The sequence below is a fragment of the Abramis brama genome, assembly GCF_963993115.1.
Source record: "Abramis brama genome assembly, chromosome: 9".
Lineage (NCBI taxonomy): Eukaryota > Metazoa > Chordata > Actinopteri > Cypriniformes > Leuciscidae > Abramis > Abramis brama.
This window is the reverse complement of record NC_139971.1, coordinates 24,290,953-24,313,737: the sequence shown is the minus strand read 5'-3', so window position 1 is coordinate 24,313,737 and position 22,785 is coordinate 24,290,953. Positions and strand designations below refer to the sequence as shown.

General features: G+C 35.9%; 1 protein-coding gene across 3 annotated transcripts in view; it reads left to right on the top strand.

The window, feature by feature from the left end:
* Positions 1–22,301, top strand: part of fam168a (family with sequence similarity 168 member A) — a 55,310-nt gene extending 33,009 nt beyond the window's left edge. For 2 of the 3 annotated variants that reach the window (XM_084123562.1, XM_084123561.1), the window contains 7 exons: positions 770–861; positions 6,388–6,468; positions 11,092–11,217; positions 14,492–14,634; positions 17,527–17,701; positions 18,734–18,864; positions 18,962–22,301. In XM_084123562.1, coding sequence (XP_083979688.1) covers positions 792–861; positions 6,388–6,468; positions 11,092–11,217; positions 14,492–14,634; positions 17,527–17,701; positions 18,734–18,846 — 708 coding nt within the window. In that variant the 5' untranslated portion in view covers positions 770–791 and the 3' untranslated portion in view covers positions 18,847–18,864; positions 18,962–22,301. The remainder of the gene's footprint in view (positions 1–769; positions 862–6,387; positions 6,469–11,091; positions 11,218–14,491; positions 14,635–17,526; positions 17,702–18,733; positions 18,865–18,961) is intronic. The other variant, XM_084123563.1, reaches the window with a different exon arrangement.
* The last annotated feature ends 484 nt before the right edge of the window (positions 22,302–22,785 follow it).

Sequence of the window (22,785 nt, the reverse complement as noted above, 5' to 3'; positions counted from 1 at the left end):
ATAGTGTCCCCATCACTTTACTGGGGCATTAGGACCCACACAGACCACAGGGTGAGCACTCCCTTCTGGCCTCACTAACACCTCTTCAAGCAGCAACCTAGTTTTTCCAGGAGTCTCCCATCTAGGTACTAACCAGGCTCAACCCTGCTTAGCTTCAGTGGGCAACCAGTCTTGGGCTACAGGGTGATATGGCTGCTGGTTTGAATATGAAAAATGTCAAATGACGATAGAACACACGGCAATTGGTGTGAAGAAGAGACCATTTCATTCTTACAGTCGGTCAGTGCTATAGCCTTTATGTAAACAGGTCACATGCTGCGTTCATCCAGTCAGTGAGACTGGCAAAGCAAATATGCAAATACGTATGTTAACCCTAGGTTTAGGAATGTAAAGTGTGAAACTTCATCTTGTGAATGCCCACGATTAATTGTCAACTCCGGGTATATTATTAACAGTGTGAAACGTGAAGCAAGATAACCCAGGATTCCATTTACCCGGCGTTTAGAATGACCCAGGGTTAACCATTTCAAGTGTGAAAAGCCCTTTTATGTAATTCTTCAAAAAAAGGTAAAAAAGACCACTGAAAAAGTATGTATGGTGAGACTGTAGAGCCTAGAGAATTTGAGACTTGTGCTTGTGTGTGTGTGTGTGTGTTATGTTTTATCATAATTTTGGTTTGTTTAGGCAGATAATAGTGTTGCAAAAGTTCATACCCGTCAAAACAACACTGGCGTAACTCATATGCTGTCTCTGTCTATCTGTTTTTCAGTAAGAACAGGCTGTCTTCCACCATGAACCCGGTGTACAGCCCAGTGCAACCGGGAACCCCGTACGGAAACCCGAAGAATATGGCATACACAGGTATGTAATGAGACAATCACACGTATTTAAAATTACAACATGCTTTATTAATAAATGTCTGTGATCTTACTCTATACAACTCAAAACATATATCAATAGTTAAAGGTGCAGTAAGTGATTTCTGGGAAATGCTGTTGAAAGTGGATCGGACAGAGCACAATGAAACGCTTGTAGCAAATCAGCAGCAGGGGACGTGTCCACTCATGATGGGGGAGGAGAGAGAGTGAGCAAGAGGGAGATTTAAAGAAAGACTCTAGAAAGAGAAGTGGCTGAGAGACATTACAAAAGAGAAGAGGTTAGAAGAATTTCACTGGAAAAAGAAGGGTTATGATCAGCCAAGAGCTGTAGGACCTCTAGCTTTCTAGCGCTGGAGAGGCCTAAGTGGGAAGGTCTGAAAATGAACACCAAGGTTGCCTTGTTTTCTGCTCCATACATTGGCTTTGCGATGTTTCACAGAACCAAGATATGCTATTGTTGTAAGGGTAGCTGTAGTTACAGGGCGGTTTTGAGTGTCATTGTTTGTCTGGAGCTGGTGTGCTTCGCTTCAGCTATGATAAAGAGATATCCACTCTTTTATTGCATGCAATTTGGAGGCAGAGCAATTTCAATTATCAACAGTGTTTCTTCAAAATCCCTTACTGCACCTTTAAGGTGCAAATTCTGTTTCTTGTTGTCTGTAGAGGGATTGATCACCCGAAAATAAAAATGTTGTCATCGTTAAGCTGCAGACCTGACTACAGCGTCTGTCTGTGATGTGCAGGAATGGGTGTGCATTAATGCATACTTCACCTCTCACTTCTGTTCCGTGTTGACGTGCGTTTATGCATGTAGAGCCATGAGCGCCGTGTCACTCATGGCAGGTGTTTGTCTGCTGCCATGGCAACCGTAGGCTCATATTTGATGTGCTCTTATTGAAGGGATTCTCTGGGTCAATAGAGACGGTTTACACACCAACATCTACCCCCCTTTCTCACTTACGATTCAAGTGTCAGTTTTATTTAAGAACATTCCTTAGGAGAAATGAAAAGAGACAGTTGTTTACGGACAGTGAGAGTATTGAGCTGTAATATGAATGTGAAAAGCAACTAATAGCATATAGCATATAATTTAATGAGAAATTTGTTCATATTGAGATGTCTGACTTTGGTATCTAGGCAAATTTGAGCACAGTCTGAGACATTGTTCAAAAACTCAACAAAAAAATATGAGATATAGCATATGAGATTAGCGGGGAGAATTTTCACTGTTGGAAAATCCATCTTAAGCTGGTAGTTTTATTTTGGATCATGGTAGCAGCCTGGTCTGAGCTGGTCATTAGCTGGCCAGGGTAGTCTTCCATCCAGGATTGAATTTCTTAATTTGAATCAAACCAGATGTATAATTTTATAATAATGAAGTAGAATCAAAATGTAATGAAATTCAGTACAATTTAAATAACTGCTGTACGAGTAGTTTTACTGCAAAACATGTAATTTCTAACTATAACTAAACCTGTAATCTCTTAAAGGTCCCGTTCTTCGTGATCCCATGTTTCAAACTTTAGTTGGTGTGTAATGTTGTTGTTAGAGTATAAATAATATCTGTAAAATTATAAAGCTCAAAGTTCAATGCCAAGCGAGATATTTTATTTAACAGAATTCGCCTACATCGAACGGCCCGTTTGGACTACATCCCTCTACTTCCTTCTTTAATGACGTCAGTAGAACCGTTTTTTGACTAACCTCCGCCCACAGGAATGCTCCCTCAACTCTACTGAAATTCGTACTTGCGCACTTCTTATAACTTACTGTGTTTACTCAGCTCTTACGGTGATTTTCTGAAGTAAAACTGACGCTTCATCTTTTGTGTGATGTACAATAAACTTTATTAAACTCAGTATATGTTTTATCATCATTCGGACCTGATCCGAAACAGCAGACTTGTAGGCTATTAATAAATAATGGATACATACAAGCAGATGACAAATACGTTATAATAACCGTAATTAAACTACTAAACTATACCTTTTCCATCTCTATACAGCACTCTGACTCTGTAGGCATTATTGTCCGACTCGAAATGAACACCATTACTGAGAGTTTCTGATATTATCATCATTCCGTGAGATGAAATTGTCCTGAGAGACTGAGCGCGAGCTCATGAAGCTCCGCCCCCTGGGTCGTCCAGCAGCAGTTCATTTGCATTTAAAGGGCACACACTAAAACAGCGCGTTTTTCTGAGCCCCAAAAAATGACAATTTAAACATGCTGTAAAAAATGAGTATTTTGAGCTGAAACTTCACATACACACTCTGGGGACATCAGAGACTTATTTTACATCTTGTGAAAAGGGGCATAATACGGGACCTTTAATATATGGGATAGATTCAATTTAGAAGTTGTATATCAGGTTTATTTATCTTTTGAATATTAATATTATAATCCTGATTATTGGTTATATTGCATTTATAAAAAATGCATAAATTAATATAATATATATATTTTTTAAAATTGCATATTATCTTTGCAATTATCTTTATATTTGCATATATCTAATTTCTTTATAAGTTGTTATTATTATTATCATTTATATTACATTTATAAATGAATATTTATTACTAGTAGAAATAGTAGTTGTTGTAGTATCTCATTGTTGTCTAGGAGAAATCATCGATATATTAAAGAGGTCTCATTTGTGATCACTGGGAATGAGCATAGTTCACAGACCTTATATTTACCTGATATATAAAATAAAGTGACTTCCAGTGAGAGAGATTCTCCATATAAGACAAGACACACATCACACAGTTCATTGGACACATGATTGTGACATTATTATAGTACAAGCGGTTCTGCATGTATCTTGTAAATGCAGGAATGAACTGAAGTGAATGAAAGATGAAATGAAATGTTGAAGTCCCATTTTAAAGAGAGTTGCCTGTCAGTGCAGATGTAAGTGGAGAGAGCGTTGTTTGTATCAGAGGCTGCAACACTTGTAATCAGATTGTGTCTTTGTGAGCACTGCTTAACGGATGGATGACTTTTCAGGTCATTTCAGTGGAGAGATGGAGGGAGAAAATGTATAGGACGCTCTGTACTTGCAGATAAAGAGTTAAACTTCTGGTGTCTTCAGACAAATATCACCATATCTTAAGATACTGTTTGGTGTAGCTTGGAAGGCTTTAAAAAGTGAATTGTGTAATTTAAAATACTTTGACTTTCAGCTAGCTGAATGATAGCACTATATTTAAGCCATTTTCTAAGTTGGTTTCCCTGAAAAGTGTGGTGCTTTCAAAATATTGTTTGGGCAACAAAATTTTTATTTCCGTTTTCCTGCTGCAAGTGATGCCGAAATTAGAGGTCGACCGATAGTGGATTTTACAGATAATGATAACTAGGTTGGACCATGCTGGCTGATAACTGATTAACCGATTAAGTTTATAAAATGGATACTGAATACAGATTTAAACTCCAAGTAATCTAGTGCTGTAAACTTTATTAATAAAATAAAAAAAACAGTGCTGAACCTTAAAAAAAATGTACTGTACATATTTAATGAAATAAATATTAAAGGGATAGTTCGCCCAAAAATGAAAATTCTGTCATCATTTACTCACCCTCAAGTTGTTTCAAACCTGTATGAATTTCTTTGTTCTGCTGAACACAAAAGAAGATATTTTGAAAAATGTCGGTAACCAAACAGTTGATGGACCCCATTGACTTCCATAGTATTTTTTTTCCTACTATGGAAGTCAATGGGGTCCATCAACTGTTTGGTTACCGACATTTTTCAAAATATCTTCTTTTGTGTTCAGCAGAACAAAGAAATTCATACAGGTTTGAAACAACTTGAGGGTGAGTAAATGATGACAGAATTTTCATTTTTTGGCGAACTATCCCTTTAATACATTAATTATAACTTGATCATTCATGTTAGTAATGATAGAACTTTAAAATGTTTTAGTAAATCTTAAGGATCAATACTACTATGACGTTTATTAACCTTAGTTAATGTTACAGATGGACTCTTATTGTAAAGTGTTACCATTTTATATAAATCCATTCCAAACAGTCTCTTTCTTTGCTTTTTATTATTGGGATAGAAATACTTTGGCAAGTCAATTAGAACTTTAGAAAAATATAGCCTGAGCATTCTTCTAAATATCTCCTTTTATGTACAAATAGACGTATACTGTATGTGTGTGAGTAGATGATGACAATTCTGTCATCATCTACGGGTGAACGGTTCCTTTACCAAACACATGATCAAGCAGGCCCTCACATGCTCACTCTTTCGGCAGTATTTCTCCTGCATCCTCCACTCCAGTGTTGATATAATCCATCCCTTGCAGTGAGCTGTCCAGGATACTCCCTTCCCATGATGCCCTGTACGTCTGACAGCTCGAGCTGTTCAGTATGGAGCGATGCATTGGGTTTCACACTCATCCGACTGTGTCTTATTGAGACAGACATGTCGTAATGGATGCCATCTGTGCTCATCCTGTTCAATAAAGAGCTCACCTCGCTCTCTCTCCCTCTCTTTGTCCTTTCCTATGATAGCACAGGTTACAGAGATTTGATTTGGATCAGTATATCTGGAAATAGTAACAGCCTTTTTGTTTATAAAAATGGATCTGCACTTGCTTTCGTTAATTTATGTTCTGGTGATTCTCTCTCTCTCACAAAAAAAAGAAAGAAAACATGTTACTTTTCTAATCTATTGTATTGCTGAGTGAAACAGGATATTCAACTTGAAAAGGTTGGACAGGACTTGATTTTATCCAATTGGAAATGGATTGATCTGTAAAAAAAAAAAAAAAAAAAAAGTGGGCTTTCAATGTGAGAATATAGCCAGATTATGTTCTAAACTAAAGCCTATACATTATCCAAAGCACAACAAGAAGAGAAGCTCACACACACAATAGAAACATATTTCTTATATAAAAAAAATATATACTTTATTTGAGGCCAAATGCAAAGACAACATTTTTGAATCAATGCTACAATTTGAATCCTGAAGAAGAAATCACAGTTACCACAGAAATATTAACCAGCAGAACTTTTTTTTAACATTAATAATAATAAGAAATGTTCCTTGAGCATCAAATCATCATATTAGAATGCTTTCTGAAGGATCATGTGACACTGTAGACTGGAGTAATGATGCTGAAAATTCAGCTTTGATCACAGGAATAAATTACATTTTAAAATATATTCAAATTGAAAACGGCTATTTTAAATTGTAGTAATATTCCACAATATTACTGTTTTTTACTGTATTATTTGATCAAATAAATGCAGCTTTTGTCTGCACAAGAGATTATTTTTTTTTATTTTTTTGCAGACTCCATACTTTGTTTACAAAATATCATTTAATAATAAAAATAGTTTATCTTGTTTATTAGAAATTGTTTATATGTTGGTAAGTCTGACACATCGGCTCTGTAATGCGTGTAATTGACCAGTGCAGATCAATTCAATTAATTGCTAATGTTGATTTTATGTCTTAGTGTCATTTCTAAACTGTTGTTTCTCTGCATGTGTACAGGCTATCCCGGAGGTTATCCTACGACTGCCCCGACCTACACAGCCAACCTTTATCAGACAGGTAGCCCAGGATACCCACCAGGTATGTACACTCTCCAAACTTTCCAGTGAATATGGCATAATACACACTTACATTAGCAAAATATATGAGACGTTAGTGATCCATTAACACCAATGAAACACATGCAGTATTCACAAACACATACTGATGCCTAATACTGTCTAGCCTCATTTTGATGATGCTGGCCTTTAACTTAACTATTAAACAACATATTACTGTTATATAGTGCTGGTTCCAACTAGTGACATAAAGCTCTGACTCAATATATACAATAAATCTTCATAATGATTAGAAAAGTGGCTTTATTTGTGTTCATATAACAGTGCACCTCGAAAGCTTCTGATGTATGAGGTCGCTAATTGTGTTTTGTCCAGTAATGAGCTGTTCCCTGAAATGATTTTGGTCAATAAATCTGTTTCCGTCTTGATCTGGCAAGTTGTTTACGAATGATATTTAGAAAAAAATTTGAAACTGTTTTTAGTTGTACATCTGCATGATGTGAGTGTGAAATTCAGTCTCGAGAGAAACCAGACGCAGTGAGGATGAGTCATGTGAAGAAGGTTGGCTTAGTGCAGATAATTTCCCACTAGTCTTTTGTTAACAGGCTTGTTTGAGTCAGCTATGTGTGACTCAACTTGTAGCATGATGTTTTTGTAAAAAAAAAAAATTGATTTGTGCTGTAAGCAGACATTTTTGGATCACATTTTAGATCAGGATGTAAATGGTGCACTAGTGGAGTTGGTTTGTGAGGTCTGTGATATGATCAATATGATCGCCCTGAACTGATATCATTTTTGTAAGATTTCCTCGGTAATGTCAGGATATGGCATGCCACATGCCACTCATACATTCTTACATGCTTAAACAGGCTGTTTCTTAGATCAGAGATCAAGTTGACATTTTGCTGTTATATATTCATATTTTTATGTTTGATCTATTTACTGGCTTGCTTATATATATATGATATCAGAAAATGGTAGTTTTGGTTGACCAGCACTACTTTCACACAATGTGTCACACTTTCTCCATAAGTTTCTGTGGTTTTCACCCAATATCTTCATGAAAAGCATGTGGACCTCAAAGATTTCTGCAATATCCTTTTGTCTTTAAAAATATGCTACAAAAATAGTCTGTGTGGTAAGACGTGCATTTAGACCAGTGGTTATCAAATGCTAAATGCAAAGAATAAAAATATAACTAAATGGTATCTGAGCAAGTTGGGATAGAAAATGATCTGCTTTTAAAATTCCTGTAAATTTTGGGTTACACTTTATTTTAAGGTGTTCGTGTTAGTGTAATTATACATTTAAGTATTGAGTAATAATAATTAACTACCTCTTCTTACTACAGGGTTAGGGTTAGGAATAGGCGTTAGTTGTGTGTAATTATGCATAATTTACAGTTATTACTACAGTAACTACATGTAACGTGTAACAAGGACACTGTCAAATAGTGTAAAATCTCCAATAAAATACTATAATGTCTTCATCATTTGGTAAAAGGTATTTAAATTAGACAGATGCTAAATGGACAGATCAAAAATGATTTGTGCCGACTACAGTGTTTTATGGAGCTGCACGATTAATCGTTAAAAGATTGCGATCTCATTACTAAATGACAACGATTCATCTATGTCTATTAAACCTTTGACGATCACACCAGAACATTCAAATCTGCGCTGCCGCTGAGCCAGAGAGAGCAGTTGTCATGTAGGCCTATAGGTATAAACAGCTTCTTTTCATCCACACAGTATTGATATTTCTTTTACAAATATTCAGAAGTTCTGGGATAAAAGTTTATAGTTCGTATATAAACACTGATGTCTACGGAAGCGATCAAAATAGAGCAAATCCATTTGAAAGCAACTTGTCCCTTCAAATATCATTCAAAAATCATTACACCAGTAGGTGGCGACAAGTGACTTATAAATGTATGTCATTGTAAATAATGTAAATGTTAGCTGTAGTACTTTACCTTTAGTTCATATCTTATTCTTTACAATACAGTGCAATTTTTTTTTTCTGGCCCTTTTTTCTCTCTCCATTTCTTGAACTTTATTTTTATACATTTCATATGACATAAAAGTAAAAATAATAAAAGTGTCAGTGTTTCAGTAGTCATGACTAGCTTAGCAATATTTTATGTATTTTAATTTATTCTAATAATTACAAAATATTCTCATTTTCAAGTTGTTTTTCAAGTCGTTCAATTTCTAATAAAGGTTAGCACTATTTTACATTGATTGGAAAGTTCATATTATTGATTTTTAGCTTTTTCTTATTATTCATTTATATTATTGATTTTAACTATCATCGATTAATCGGTTACCGGCCATATTTTCCAATTATAGTTTATAGTATCGACAAAATCGATTAACAATGCCATTTGAAAGTTGATTCCTGTCACTTTTTTGCTTTCTCCATTTCCTGTACATTATTTATATATTTCACATGACAATAAAATTAAAAATAAGAAAAGTCTCAGTAGTGATAAAGCTTGGCTATTTTTTTATGTATTTTAATAGTTGTAAAATATTCTCATAGTTAAGTCATTCTTAATTTTCTAATAAGTTTCAAAACTATTTTACATTTAAGTGAAATGTTTTCGTTCAAATTATTGCGATTATCTGCGATTAATCTGTTTTCAGCCATATTTTCCAATCGATATCGCCCTAATCCACTATTTGTAAACCTCTACATTTTATATGAAATGTGTGGATATTTCACACTATTCTTCCTACAGTATCATACTTTCATCATTATCATAAGTATCACAGTTATCATAAGAATTATCTGAATCCCATAAAGCCTTCATGCATGCATAAAACGCAGCACTGAACCGCTGCAGTGATGTCATGTGTGAGGCGTCTATGCGGCACTGATGCCATTGTGTGATTCCAGCAGTCTCTCTTTCTCTTTGTCCCTCTGTGCTCTCTTGTTGAGTAACATTTCATGGCTTTGCACCATCACCCCCTTGTGGCTCTGAAAGGATTGCTCCATTTGGAAGGACGACATGCAATTAAATACTTTTTAATCATTTTGTTGATGCGTTTATCTGACGTAACTTGCAGTAATATTATTACAGGGACAATCCTTCTGGAGTAATCCAGGAAGTTGTGGCTTTCTTAAAGGCAATAGTTCATCAGACATGCTTAGATATTTAACCTCTATGCCAACACATACAATCATTATGGATTAGCATCCTGCTATATTACTAATGCTTTTGTTTGCTTTATAAATAGCATGAACGGTATGCAGTTTTTTGTATGTACAGAATCCACACTTGACCTACTACATTTGCCAAAATGTACAGCATACAGTACATTTGTAGCACACTGCATAATATCTGACAATGCAATGCGCTTAAGCTTCTATTTCTAGCGTAATGAATGAAAGTTACCAACCATGATTTTATTTTAATATGTCCCTCTAGATTCATTTTTTTAAGAGACGTTTTACACAAATCTGGATTGCACTTTTTTTACACAGAGTTTTCCAATCTCTTCTATTATGCGATTTGTCACTTAAAGGAATAGTTCACTTAACAATGAAAATTCTGTCATCATTTACTCACCCTCAAGTTGTTTCAAACCTGTATGAATTTCTTTCTTCTGCTGAACACAAAGGAAGATATTTTGAAGAATGTCTGTAACCAGACAGTTGGTGGATCCCATTGACTTCCATAGAAGGACAAACAAATACTATCAACTTGGTTACCGACATTCTTCAAAATATCTTTTTTTTTGTGTTCAGCAGAAGAAAGAAATTCATTCAGGTTTGAAACAACTTGAGGGTGAGTAAATTATGACATATTTTTCATTTTTAAAGTGAACTATTCCTTTAAGATTTTACTGCCAAATACATAAAATGGAAGTAATTATGGAAAATAATCATTAATATCTAAGCTGAAAATATGATACCACTCACGTGAAACAACACGTTTATCATTGAATAATGCCTATTGTTTTATATAGGCCTACTGTTTTTTATAAAATATTAGGCAGTATATATGCATACTCCATATTATTCTGTAAGCAGTAACCTAGTATTTTAATTTTGAATATATCCATTGAGTGGGATGCATTGATTTTCACTGCTGTTCAGTTTAATGGGAATTGAACCATCCAGCTTTCAATTGCAAGCCCAGAGTGTTTATTTACAATACATTTGCATTTTACATTTATTTTAGCAAACGCTTTTATCCTAAATGACTCACAAATTAGGAACTGTGCAAGCAATTTCACAGGCAACTGGCTGCGTAAAGACATTTTAGTAGTTAATGGTTTTCAATTTTGTAGTTTCATTCATGAATAGAAAATCTTTTTTAACCATTTTTTTTTTTTTTTTTTTGTAGTTTCTGTTTTGAATTTTGACATTTTTTTAATTCTACTTTGACGTGCATGTGTTACTTTTGGAAAGTGAAAGCAATTAAATAATTTTGAAATCAATGCTTTCAATGGTAGATCTGTATATCTTTTGGGGGGTTTTTTTAGTAGTATTTTTATTTCTGGAAGCCTACCTTTGCGGTCTGTTAATACAAGGATCCATAGGGACAGTGAGAGGAGGAGAGGCCAGTCAGGGTACCGATGTGGCGACAGTCGTGACGCATGTGTAACCCTTCTTGTGTTGTGTTTGTTTGGGACAGTGCTGCTGGTGAAGCAGGCCTGGCCCCAGACGGCATCTGCTCCGGGGCCCGGAGAAGGCTCCTATGACCTGGCCGTGGACGCTGGCTCAGAGAGCAGGCAGTACCAGGCCTCATCTACAGCATTCAGTAAATATGATTACTATACTCTACTGTAACTGCTGTGTGTTCCCCTGTTACTCTATAACACACAAACACGCACCCTTTCACATAAGCCTCGTTCAGACAGTCAGTCTAAATCTGATTTTTGTGCACATCCGATTGGAATCTGATATTTAGCAAGTGCGAACGAAAAAAAAAAAGAAAAAAAGAAAATTAAATGCTTTTTTACAAATCCGTTTTGAGCTACATTCATATGTGGTTTGAAATTTCTGGAAATCGGTTTAAGTCTGACCTCCCCAATCGGATTTTGCGTGGTTTGTCACTTTCTCACGCCACGGAAAACGGAAACAACGTTGTTATAGGAAACATGCTGAAAGTTGCTGCTGAAACAAGGTTGTGTTGTTGCGTCAAGCGGAAAATGATAATACAATGGTGACATGTTTTGAGATCGGTGGAGACGACAGCACGGAATGAAGCCGCTCATACCAGCCTCCTACTTTTCTGCCTCTGCCGTACTGGACACATTGTCAGTTTCATATAAATAAGAAACGTTGCTGCTGTTGTTGTTGTTGTTGTTTTTGGCGCTCGCTCACCAATGCAACGTCATTGCCAAAGAAACCAATAACGGAAAACATAAGAGTGCCACTGGACACACAAATTGGATCTGAACAGTTATGGTATACAGTGTAGACAGTCAATAATTTAGATCAGATTCCAATCAGATACACAAATAATCGGATTTGGACTGACAGTGTGAACATAGCTATAGAGTAGAGGTCTGCATTCCCGCGGCTGTCCCGCGGGACCCGACCAGATATGTTGCGCCGCGGGATTAAATTTCCGACTAAAAAACGGTAGCGGTCGGTTACTCTGGTGTAATTTGAACGGGAGCGGTCGGTCATTCAATATCACGTTCCCGACGCCGACGTTCTTTAAGAACAGCATATCTTCGCTTTACCTAATCTTAATCTTATCGACCTGCCCTACATATTGTTCGGTTAAGGCCTACATATTTTGCTTAATGACATGTCATATTTTCTTTCTTTCTCTGACACTTTTCCTGTGTTGACAGCAAAATGTTACGAATTTTGATAATAGGCTACGAATAAAAATAATAGCCTACACTTCTTTTTTTTTTTCGCTGCAACATTTTTTTCCCCTACTGTCTGCAGCAAAATGTTAAATTTTGTATATTGACAAGGCGAATAAAAAAATAAAAAATAATTTGTGCAGACTACATTTTTATTTTCTCTGTGAAAATGTAGGCCTACATGTGAAATTCTGGGAGATCTATATTAAGCGGGATGGTCGGGTCGGGAAGAAAATTATTCTAAGCAGACAGCGGGTGAACAAATAGTGTATATATAGCGGGAACGGGTGGGTGCGGGATATAACCCCAGCGGGAGCGGGCGGGAGCGGGACTTAAAAAACAGTCCCGCGCAGACCTCTACTATAGAGTCCCATACTGCCTATAAAGAACACTTGCTCTCATTGTTCTGTTTCCCCAGAGCACACACATATATTGATCGCACTGTTCTAAAACCTAGTGAGCTGCACTGCTGTATACTGCCTACATAGGCAACTACCTACTAAAGCCGGGGACACACTTAACGACTATAAGTAAGGCCGATTATGAATGTAATTTGATACTTACGAGTCACGACTGATCATGCCCAAACGCACAGAGTCAGAGACAGTTGCGTTCAGTCGGTGTTCACAGTTGGTGTTTAAAATCTGATGCAGTCGTTGGAAACAGTCTATAGGTGTGTTCAGTTCAGTCTTAGAATGTTTCAGCTAGTCGTTAAGTGTGTCTCCGGCTTAAGGCAGCATCCTAAGTGAAATGGAACCTTTTTTTATCACTTTTTTTTCTATTTATTTTAAAATATTTTTATTTGATCAGGACATTTATTTCTTCCACATTTTGTTTTCTGATCCACGTGAATTCCGTAAATCCAGTATTTTGATTATTTTGATTATTATTATTCAAAATAATTATTGTAATTTTTTATTTATTCAATTTCACAGTACAATAGAATTATTGTACTAGTAATATACTTCTGTATTGACTGAATTAATGTTATAATTTAAATAATAATGAAATATTCCAAGGTTTTCTTTTTTGTCCTTTATTGATCACATGGCAGTTTTATATCTATTTTGATTTGGATTTATAACGCTCTACATAGGCAGCAACTGACATAAAGTGCTCTGGAGACTCGATTTCAGTCAAATTTGACAGTAGCATATAAAATTAATTTTAAAAGATTTCTCTCGCCTTCTCTTCGCTTGGATTATTTTTCACAATGCATTCTGGGATTGTCCTCAATGCAGAGGATATATTAATTTGGTCAAAAATGTGTTATTTTAGTGTTGTTGTGATACTATTATAGTTTTTATGAATATTTTGATAATTTTAAAGTTTGTTATATTGTTTTTTTATCATTTGTATTAGTTGTTTAGTTTTTTGTCTATATGGTTTCTATAAATATAAAAACTGTCTATATATTTTATGTATGTGTGTGTGTATATATATACATATATATAATGTCAATTAAAGTTTATAGTTTTAGTTAACTATAATAACCCTGAAATGCAACATATTTTCTTTGTTTAAGCCTTTGTGTCAGAATGTGCCTATGATTTCTTAAAATGCTGTCTTGGTGAAATCTCACATTGCATACTGGAGACACACTGTCTGAGATCTAAGGTTTCATTCTCACCGTAGACAGCTGAGCTTTTTGGAGTTGAGATTGCATAAAATTGTGTTGTGGGATTGAATTAGACAGGATTGGCTAAGCTAGACTAAAGACAGTTGAATCTGGTGTGTTGCATCAATGTGTGTACTTCAGATGTGAAGTAATGACTGATAGCATGTCTTTGGTATGTAGGGAATCTTTTGGTGTGTTGTGTAACTAATAACGCCTAAAGCAATGTATTCTTTATTTAAAAGACTTCCGTTTGGGCAGCTGAATTCACATTCTTGTGCTTTTTGTTACTACTTTGTTGTCTACAATCCTCCAATAAATCGCTAGCAATTGAAAAGCCTAACAGATGGTGTGTGTGTGGAAAAAGAGAAAGTGTCGGTGTGTGTGCTTGGTTGTTTAATGTGTGATATCTCTGATTTGAAAGGGTGTGTGAGTGTTTGCACTTCTTATGTGCTTTAGTTTAGTTTGGCGCACAAGATTTTGGAAATCCAACCAGAGCACATGGATGTGTGTGAAGGAATATTTTTTTATTATATTCGATTGTTGTGTACTTAATGCCTACTGGACCTAACAATCACTTTCCGTCTCTGTTTCAGGATACACTGCAGGAACGCCTTATAAGGTCCCCCCTAATCAGACCAATGGAGCCCCTCCTCCCTATTCCCCGTCCCCTAACCCCTACCAGACGGCCATGTACCCTATTAGAAGTGCCTATCCCCAGCAGAACCTCTATGCTCAGGTAAGACCTTATTCTATACTGTGAATATTGTGAAGCTGCTTTGAAACAATTGAGTAAAGCACTAAAAAAAAATAAAGATGATGACTAACCAAGCTGGAATAACACCATAATCCATGATAAGTATGATGTTTTGTGGTGTTTTGAATAATTAGTTGTCTAGAGAGAAATCAAACTTGGCCCTTCTTATCTTATTCTGCATTGTTTATCAGGGAAAAAAAAGGTTTTGTATTTTAATATAATAACTTGCTTGATCTGAAATGAATTTTTAGGTGACATCACCTATGTTAGCCCATAGCTATTCAAGTATTGTTAAAGGTTACTTTTGTCAGTAATGCTGCATTTTTAACATCTTTCCAATAGTTAATGCATTGGTTAAATTACTGCAACAAAGATTACAGCACTAATAGCAAATATGATAGACGCAAATAACAGTGAGATCGATTCTCCGTTAATAAAATAATAATTTCCCCTCCGTTTTACCTCAAATACTTGACTATGTAGGACTATGGTGGAACCATATTGTTATTTGAAATACTTTTGAATGCATAAATTCCATTTTATGAATATGGTTATCATTCAGTACAGTTAGTATTTCAGTATTATTTATATTCTGTTATAGTATTTATTAATATTTTGAATTAGCTTTTATTTTTATGTTTTTAGTTTTCATTTTAATTTTAGTTCATTTTGTTAGGTGCTTCTGTAATTTTGAATATTTCTGCCGTAGTTCTTGTTTCTTAATATTTCTATTTAATATTCTATTCTAGTTAGTTGCCAAGGTAACTTTTCTCTAATATTTATATTTTATTTTATTTCAGCTTTATTTCAATTACCGAAAAGTTTTTTAATAATTTCAATGTAGATAACAACAACACGGATTCAGTATTGTAGTAAATTAGGGATGCACTGATACTGCTCTCATGTATTCAAGATGCTCGTACTCATTAAAATGCTCAGATACCAAAAACCGATAACAAACCGTGTTTGTGTCAAGACTAAGAAACAATGACAACAGAGCAGAATGGAGATATCAGAGAAGGATGTCTATAAAGTAGGCTAAATGTATAATTAATTTGAGAAAGAAAACGCGTGTGTAACAGAATGTTGGATAAGTGCAGCTCTTAAAGTGACAGCAGCCTAATAAACATACTTTGTCTTTGTTCATCTAACAACAAAAGACAAAGAGAAAACCACTCACTGCTCTTGACTGAATAACTTCTGTAACTTTGATAAGGATTATTCTATATTTCAATTATACAGTGAAAACTAGGGATGCACCGATACCACTTTTTCCAGAACGAGTCCGATACGATGCTTTTTATTTTTAGTACTTGCCGATACCGAGTACCGATACCAAGTTACAAAGTTTTTGAATTTATGTTATATTATTGGGCAGAGAAAACAAAAGAATATGAATCGAATTATTTGGCTTAGCCAATAGATATTTCCTTCAGTTATTTTCATGCCTAATTATGCCTTTTAAAATGTATTGTAGGAGCTACTGTCTTATTTTATCTTTAATTTAATAGCACAGTGAATATTTAAAGCTGCTCCAGCAGGGCTCAACCAGTCAGAGCAGCGAGTGGTTTTCTCTGTCATTTGTTGTTATATTAACAATGAGGACAAAGACAGCTAAAGGTTTTTTAGGCTGCTGTCACTTTAAGAGCATAATTTATCCAACATACTGTTTTCTTTTCAACTGTTTACGTTCACTTAAGACATAACCGACTATGTTTCACAAGGATACTATACAGGCATTTTGACATAATTTTGTGTGAATTTCTCCGGTAAAGCACAAAAAGACATGAAAGAGAACTCGGTTTAATAGACTATTCCTACGCTGTCTGAGAGGCAACATTCTGGCCGCGAGCTTTGGATGTTTGCACACAGAAAACCTTTTGAAAACGTCCTGTAATTTACTGTACCTTAATAAGTAAGGATTAGGGGTGCACGATAAATCAAAATGAAACCGCACGTGATTTGGCAAAGGCTGTGATTTATTTTATGCGCAGCTTGTCAGTGCAGCATGGCTCTGTGATGCTGAAAGGCAGAGGGCGCTCTCACACAGACACTCCAAATATTCCTCGCCACAGAAGTAGACAACTCATGTCATTCCAGGAAATCCCTATGGGCATCATACTGTCGCTGTATCTGAATAAATAGAAGATTAAAACGCTTTGATTTTTTTTTTAATGTTGTCTTTTGTTGGACAAGAGGTTCAAAAATGCTTCTCATGTTTGGAAAGATGTGTGGCGTGTGTTGCTTTCGGATGGAGCTGCATTTACTACTGCCGTCCGTCACTGACAAGCTGCACATAAAAAATAATCGCAGCCTTGGCGATTTCATAATCGCAATAAACCAAATCGGTTTAAGCACAATTTCATGTCATTTGCGATTAATCGTGCAGCCCTAGTAAGGAATAATTGATGACGGGCCTTTGAATTATTCAAAAAATACACACCCGAGGTGGTAATGCGGCCACGACGCAAAGCGGAAAAATAATGCACACCTCGGGTGAAATACTGCCCTGTAGGAATATCTATTTGCTAAACGAATTAAGCCAACTAAAATGATTCATATTATTTTGGTTTCTCTACCTAATATTTAAAAAAATTACCAATGCAATGAATATACAGGTATCAGTACACGGTCTTGGCAAGTACCAAAAATGTAGGTATCAGACTCGTTCTGAAAAAAGTGGTATTGGTGCATCCCTATAATAAAGTAACCTGTTATTAGAATCTGATACAATCACTATACCACTGCACCACCACAGTATTAGAATATGATCCCATAACACCCACTATGCAATACAATGGATCACCCCTTACACGTTTTGAACATACAACCTTTTAGCTTCTTGTAACTAATGCATTATAATCATCTTCTCAGGGTGCTTATTACACGCAGCCAGTGTACGCCGCCCAGCCTCATGTAATTCACCACACCACCGTGGTCCAGCCCAACAGCATCCCCTCCGCCATCTACCCCGCTCCTGTACCTGCGCCCCGCTCCAACGGTGTGGCCATGGGCATGGTGGCCGGAACAACGATGGCCATGTCTGCCGGTAAAAAGCTCAAAATTGATAATATTGTTGATGCTAAGAAATTATTCTGTATGCTCCAATCAACTGTATGAAATGTAAGAAGATGACCTACCTAGGTCTGGGGCGAGTGTGTTAAATAATTTTATTCACATTATTTTTCCATAACAAATTATTTAAATAAACGCGTTAAATCAATATATATGAGAGAGAGAGCGAGAGTATGCGGTTTTATGAATATGCAAATTAGCCCCGCCTCCACTCACTCGCACCAGCTCAGAGATCCACTCGTTGACATTCACACATTGACGTGATTGGTTAGTTTGTGACATCAGAAACACCAGCGATTTCAGTTGACCATCTTCATTTCACTGCAGTTTTAAGGAGAAAATACTCAACAGGATTCTCTAGAATACTCTAGGATTACATGAAGAAACAGAAAAAACTGAGGCAGACTAAATCCAGAAGAACTGCGGCAAGATCTCTAAGATCCTTGAAGAAACCTTCCTGCAAAGCTAGCTGAAAATCTATGTGCAAGTGTACCTATGACAAAAGCTGTTTTAAACACAAGGGTGCTCAACCAAATATTTATTTGATTTAGTAAATAGGAGTTAATTGATAAATAAAATCTATTTATGAGATTATTTTTGAAAGCATCCTCACTTTTCAGCATTTTTACACAAGTGCCTAAAACTTTTCACAGTACTGTAGCTTTGCAGGAAGATTTCTTCAAGCGTCTTGGAGACGTTCCCGCAGTTCTTCTGGATTTAGTCTGTCTCAGTTTTTTCTGTTTCTTCATGTAATCACAGACGGACTCGGCGATGGTGAGATCAGATATCCGTGTGGAGCACCGGCTGTTGTCAGACAAAAATCTCACTGGATTATTACAATTAATGACGAAAGGAATTTTTGGAAATGTTAACTGATATTTCCTACTGACATACTACGGGAAAGGATATAAATAACTGACTTAAAACCATTTTTAGGGGGTGAAAACACTAACATGCCTAAGACTTTTCCACAGTAACAGTCCATATAATAACTGTTATATTACAGGAACCTTGCTGACCACCCCTCAGCACACTCAGATCGGAGGACACCCCGTCACCGTGCCAACGTACCGACCCCAAGGAACTCCTGGGTACAGCTATGTGCCACCTCACTGGTAGAGCCCACCTGCCAATCATGTGAGTTCCCGCCCACACGACACCCAACCAGTGAAATGCAATCACTGACAACTTCTCGTTTTCTCTCTCTCTCTCTCTCTCTCTCTCTTCATTGCAGATCTGGAGTCAAACATTGTATGCAACTACTCAAGTCTTACATCGGCACTCTGTGCTCAACAAGGAGGTGCCACGTCTGTTTGCAAGAACAAAAGAGAAAAAAGTGCAAGGGTCACTTTATGCATTCTTACGTGTTTTTGTAAAAGCTGCTTTTTTATCTTTTTTATTTAATTTTAATTTTTTTTTCTTTCTTCTCATTTTTTGGGATGACGTTCTTGCATTAGGTTATTTTAATTCTTCATTGTTCCATAGTTACTTCTGTCAGAACTCCAGAATGATTTCAACCAATCACGCCTCTTCAAACGATTTGTCTTTGTGTTCAGTATAAACGCTGGTGTGTAGGAATGTACCGACGCAATATCAGCAACTCTTCGGATCATAATCATTCAATTATGCTGCCAAATTTTATAACCTTTAGATATTAGCACAGGGTTCATTTTTTTTTATTTTTATTTTTTTTATTATTATTTATTTACAGCGGTGTTTCATTTCAGCTTTCTCCGTTCTCTCACAGAACGCTCTGGAATCATTGATTTTTTTTTTTTTTAAGGAAATTTTATTTCATCTGATTCAATTCTCCCTCATTTCATTCTATCATCGATAACAAGGGTGTCTTCCAGCTTGTAGCCGTTCATGTAGATTTGTAAGGAATATATCATTAGTAGGGCAGTGCAAACGTGGTTTAACCTTCATTAGGATAATGAGTACATACAGTAATCTTAGTTATTCACTAAATAGAGAACGTTTGAGTGAGCTGGTTACTTTATTAGCTTATGTGTCAGGATAGCGTAAGCTTCTAAACTATAACGTGTATATTCGATTTATATAAACGTGCGCGCATGGGTGCTCTCGCAGGGAATGCAGCGGCACGCGAGCATGCGCTCACGTGCGAACCCATTCGCGGAGAATATTGAGGAAAAAAAAACTATCAGTGGCACTTAGCTGGAGCCTCTGGGTGCGATGTCATCCCGTTGGCATTGTACTTGATCAAAGCGTGTGCCAACTTTGAGGCCAGACAGGACGGACGCTACTCTGACAGAACAATTAGAACCGCATCCAGGATTCAAAGGGACTTTATCACATCGAAAATAGCACTGAAATCAAAAAAAAAAGGAAAAAAGGAAGGGAAGGCGTTCCGGCATTAATCTCCAATCAGCTCCGGGTTAAGAGTGGGTCTAACCCCTGGTCCTCTGTGAATTCTTGGGCCTTTAGGCCTATAGTTGCACAGATTTTAGGCATAGAAACGGAGTTGTTCAATGCAATAATAAGAACGGCCTGCTTGAATGGCTTTTAATTGTAATTTACAGCATTTTTAGACAGAGAGAGAGAATTTTGATTTCCTATCCCAAGGCCTCGTCTGTATCCATGAATAGTGTACTCAGAAGTGACATATCAAGTATTCTATGAAATGTTATCATACTGAAGCATTGCACATTGACAAATAGACATAACGTAATAACCAATTATACGGTACACTCTCATATTTAATGATGTAGTTAAGGAAATCAAGCATTTACTCTGCAAATCGTTAGTCTTGGTAATGTCTCTGGAAGTGATATTATTGTCAGTACAGAACAGTATCACTCTCTTTTGTTATTTGTTTGGCTGATCAACCACTATTTCGATATATAGTACACTCAAAGTGGGAAGAACCGATTCTCTGATCTTATGTGAAAGTAATAACGTCTAGTAATGCATGTGTCATGCGGGTGAATGCAGTATAGTGTAATCAGATGGAAACTATGCCTTTGCAAAGCATGGTTGCATCATGTTGAATCACAGCTTATGGATTGCTTTTAATAATACATTTACTTTACAGCACATTCCCTTCGGTGTTTTAAGTAAAGGGAGAGAGTGAGGGCGCAGAGTGTCTGAATCCCATTGAAAACATAGGGAAAAAATATTTCACATAAATAAAAATGAAGCCAATTTTTTTGCATTTTTATGTTTTGCTTTATTTTCAAAACAATTATCCTGTACTTTTATTATTATTATTGTTGTTTAATTCTCAATAGTGATTCTCATTAGAATCTCTGCAATATTGTAATTTTACTTCATGAAAGTTTTAAATCAACCAAGATGGCTAAATAAATATGATCATGATTCATAAATTGTAATGAAAATAATAATAAAAATAGGCTTCATTTTCTTTACGCAAAATAACTAGACAAGTTATTTACGAAGTATGTGAGATTCATCTGAAAATTACTGTAACTTCATTGCATTATATACTACAGTATAATCATTTGCCTTTAATGAGAGCAAATCTTATTTGGCTAAAGCAAGTCAAGAGGCCTTTGGTATATGTAATATTTGTGTAATGATGCATTTTTTTAATTTTTTTATTGGCATGATGTCATCAATAAGTAATGCAAATTATTCAAACTGGGCTCATTGGTTGATTATTAGATGAATTCACAGCACATTCACATACTATGTTTCTCTGTAGCCGTTTTGATGACATATGATGTCATTTTCATGCCCTCTCTGCCCTACTCTTTCCTCTTTTTTTTTCAGCTAATCTTATACAGTATTATATCAAGCAGTGAACTATATTTCCTTTGTCTTTTCATAAGTTTGCATCACAAGACTTGATCGATGCAACTAATCGCTGTAGTCGACATATTAAACATTGATCCGTCAGACCTCTGAACTCTAGGACTAGAGTGACCTTTTACACTGCAAATGAATAAAGGGTCGATTCAGAATGAGAGGACGTTACCATCCACTCTGACATGTAATTTAGGCGCTTTTTACGTAAGTGTTATTTAAAGTTTTAATTAATGATTGATGTTCATTTTTCTTAAATAGAAGATCTTTATAGTTGATCTGGAGTGGAGTGATGCAGTCCATGTGGTTGAAAGGCATTTCAGAGCACAAGTCTTTAAAGGGTTTCCTCTTCATCTACATGCCTTTCCCTTATCTGTCTTTCTCTTCTTCTTCTTGTAATGACGGGAGGGACAGAGTTCAGCAATCTGCTGCTACACTCAAGGTAAAAATCAAGGTTCTTTATTGGCATATAGTTTCATGAAGAACCTTTAACATCCATGGAACCTTTCCATTGTACAAAAGGTTCTTTACAGTGGGGAAAAAAAAAAAAGATTATTCAAACCTCATTTTGGCACCTTTATTTTTGAGTGTGTATGATTAAAATGGTGGCAAATTCTTACTGAACTATTTGTGAAAATTGGATAAGAGCAAAGCTGTCTTAGTTACTGGGATGTACAACATTTTAACACTGGGTCATGGTGAATTTAAAGGGCTAGATCATCCAAAAAGGAAAGCAGTGTGAACATTCTGCAAAAAAAAAAAAAAAAAAACATAATAACAAAAAATAATAACAGAACTTTTATTTTTGGGTGATTTATTCCTTTAATCCTGAACAGAACGTTGTTGTTTTTTTTCTTCAATATCAGTACTCCAATATTTTCCCACTCACCACACATTATACATTTTGATGTATTTCTCCCATTTTAAAATCTGTTTTCTGTGTGGAATCAGGTGTGTTTTTTTTTTTTCTGAATCAGTCGTAAACGGAGTCATTTTCACTCGGCGTGATGTGGACTAGGCTTCAATTTTCTTTCTTTTTTTTTTTTTTCTTTTTTTTTTCATGTTTCGAGCGTATTGAGAACATGTGATGTCGATATTGCAAACCCATGCACTCTTCTGTTCTTTGGTTTCAGGGCATCGATCAAAGGATTGTTAACTAGCGCCCGTGATGCATGCAACGGGTTATTAGCTCTAGTGAAGTCAGTGTCACGTCACCAGTATGTAAAGGTATTTCTAAAGTAATTGTGGCACTGGTTTCACACTCTTGCTGAAAAC